The 2,117-nt window shown below is 34.0% G+C and overlaps 1 protein-coding gene across 1 annotated transcript; it reads left to right on the forward strand.

The window, feature by feature from the left end:
* The first annotated feature begins 953 nt into the window (after positions 1-953).
* LOC114291179 (uncharacterized) lies at positions 954-2,117 on the forward strand. The gene is made up of 2 exons (XM_028235234.2): positions 954-1,068; positions 1,672-2,117. Exons 1-2 carry the CDS (start codon positions 954-956, stop codon positions 2,115-2,117), a joined length of 561 nt encoding a protein of 186 aa, XP_028091035.2.

Consider the following 2,117-nt stretch of genomic DNA (forward strand, 5'->3'; position numbering starts at 1 on the left):
TTTTTTTCATCCAAAAATATAAAACAGCTATAGCAGATTATTTAGTTGCCTTGTAGACAATTATTCCATGTCACTCATAGGGCCTTCTTTGTAACATCACATAAATTAAAAGTTTTTTTTATTTTGTTAAGTGGTGGTGGTGCTCTTGTTTTGAATTTTGATCTAAAAAAGTATTTGATTTCAGTTCATCATGACTCTTAAAAGAAATAAGCCATCTGGACTCGCAAAAAGGAAAAAGAAGTAAAGAGTCGAAAAATTAGTCAAGTGTCAAAGAGGAGCTATTGACAAGTTCTTTACGAGTGACAAACAAGCAAAACAATAAGTTGAAGACTTGACTAATGAAGAATTTGAAACTATGGTGAATAATGAGAATGAAAATTTGGTGATAATGAGAATGAAAATTTGGTGGATGAAGAAGGAAATGGGGAATTCAGGAGTGCAAAAGCCAATCAAGATGATGAGATGAATGTGGAATGTGAGCATTCAAATATAGATGGTCCGGGGACTTGGAAAATAATTGACCAGAATTTATGAGATTTTTTTAGTTAAAAGAGGTCCTATGAGAAGAAATTGTGAATTCAACTTCTCTAAGGATGATTCTTCGAGGCATAGGCATTTCTTACCTGTTCATTACATTCGGCATTTACCAAATGAAGAAAAAAAAAATTTGATAGGACATGGCTGATATATTCGAAACTTTTGGATAGAGTATTTTGCTTTTGTTGTAAGTTGTTTAAGCAAGAGGGAAATAAGACTCAATTGGCTACCGAAGGATTTAAAGACTGGAGAAATATTGGTAAGAGGCCTAAAGGCCATGAAAGTGGTAATGAGCACATTACTTGCATGAGCAAATAGATTAAGTTAGAGGAAAGATTGGGAAAGCATCAAACAATAGATAAAAGTATACAAGAACAAGTTACAAAGAAATAGAGCACTTGAGACAAGTTTTATTGATGATAATTGCAGTTGTGAAAACACTTGCCAAGAATAATTTGCCTTTTTGTGGAAGCCATGGGATGATTTATGAAGAGAGCAATGGACATTTTTTAAGCACAATTGAAATGATTGGTAAGTTTGATCCAACGATGGAACAGCACTTGCGGCAGATAGAAAAGGGTGAGATTCATTACCATTATTTGAGTCACAAAATTCAAAACGAGGTGATACAAATATTGGTCGGGGAAGTCAAAAGTGCAATTTTGTTGATAATCAAATTAGCAAAATACTTTTTGGTCATACTTGATTGTACTTCGAAAATAAGCCATCAAGAACAAATGTCTCTTGTTGTACAATGTGTGGATGTTTCAACAAGTCCAATTACGGTGAAAGAGTTTTTTTTTTTTTTTGAATTCTTGAATGTGGACGATACATCGGGGATGGGACTTTTTGATAAATTTCAAGAAGCATTAGTTAACCTTCAACTTGATATTGGTGACTTAAGAGGGCAAGGATATAACAATGGCTCTAACATGAAAGGCAAAAACAAATGTGTTCAAACAAGAATACTTCAAGTAAATCCTAGAGCATTCTATACGCCGTGTGGTTGACAGTCTTAACCTTATGCTTTGTGATATGGCCAACTCTTGCTCTAAAGCAAAAAAAATTTTGGTGTGGTACAATGCATATATGTATTGTTTTCATCTTCTGTTCAACGTTGGGCAATTTTAAAAGATAATCTAAAGAAAGGCCTCACGGTTAAATCGTTGTCGCAAACGCGCTGGGAAAGTCGCATTGAAAGTGTTAAACCACTAAGATACCATGCTTCAAAAATAAGAGATGCTTTAGTTGACTTGTACAACAATTCTACCACAGATTCAATTGCAAAAAGTGAAGCTAAATCCCTTGTAACTCATGAACTTGAGACTTTTGAGTTCTTATTTAGTATTGTAATTTGGTACAATTTGTTGTTTCATGTGAACTCTGTTAGCAAGCTTCTTCAAAGTAAAGATATGGGTATAGCAGTTGCTGTAAAGCAGCTAGATGGGCTTGTTAAGTATATTGCAATGTATAGAGAAGTTGGTTTCATGGAGGCTATGGTTGAACCTAAAGAAATGACAAGTGAATTGGGAATTGAACCTACATTTGTTGAAAAGCGTATCATTTCTAGAAAGAAATAA

Source organism: Camellia sinensis, chromosome 15 (assembly GCF_055761805.1).
Source record: "Camellia sinensis isolate YWXY chromosome 15, ASM5576180v1, whole genome shotgun sequence".
In the NCBI taxonomy this organism is placed as follows: Eukaryota; Viridiplantae; Streptophyta; class Magnoliopsida; order Ericales; family Theaceae; genus Camellia; species Camellia sinensis.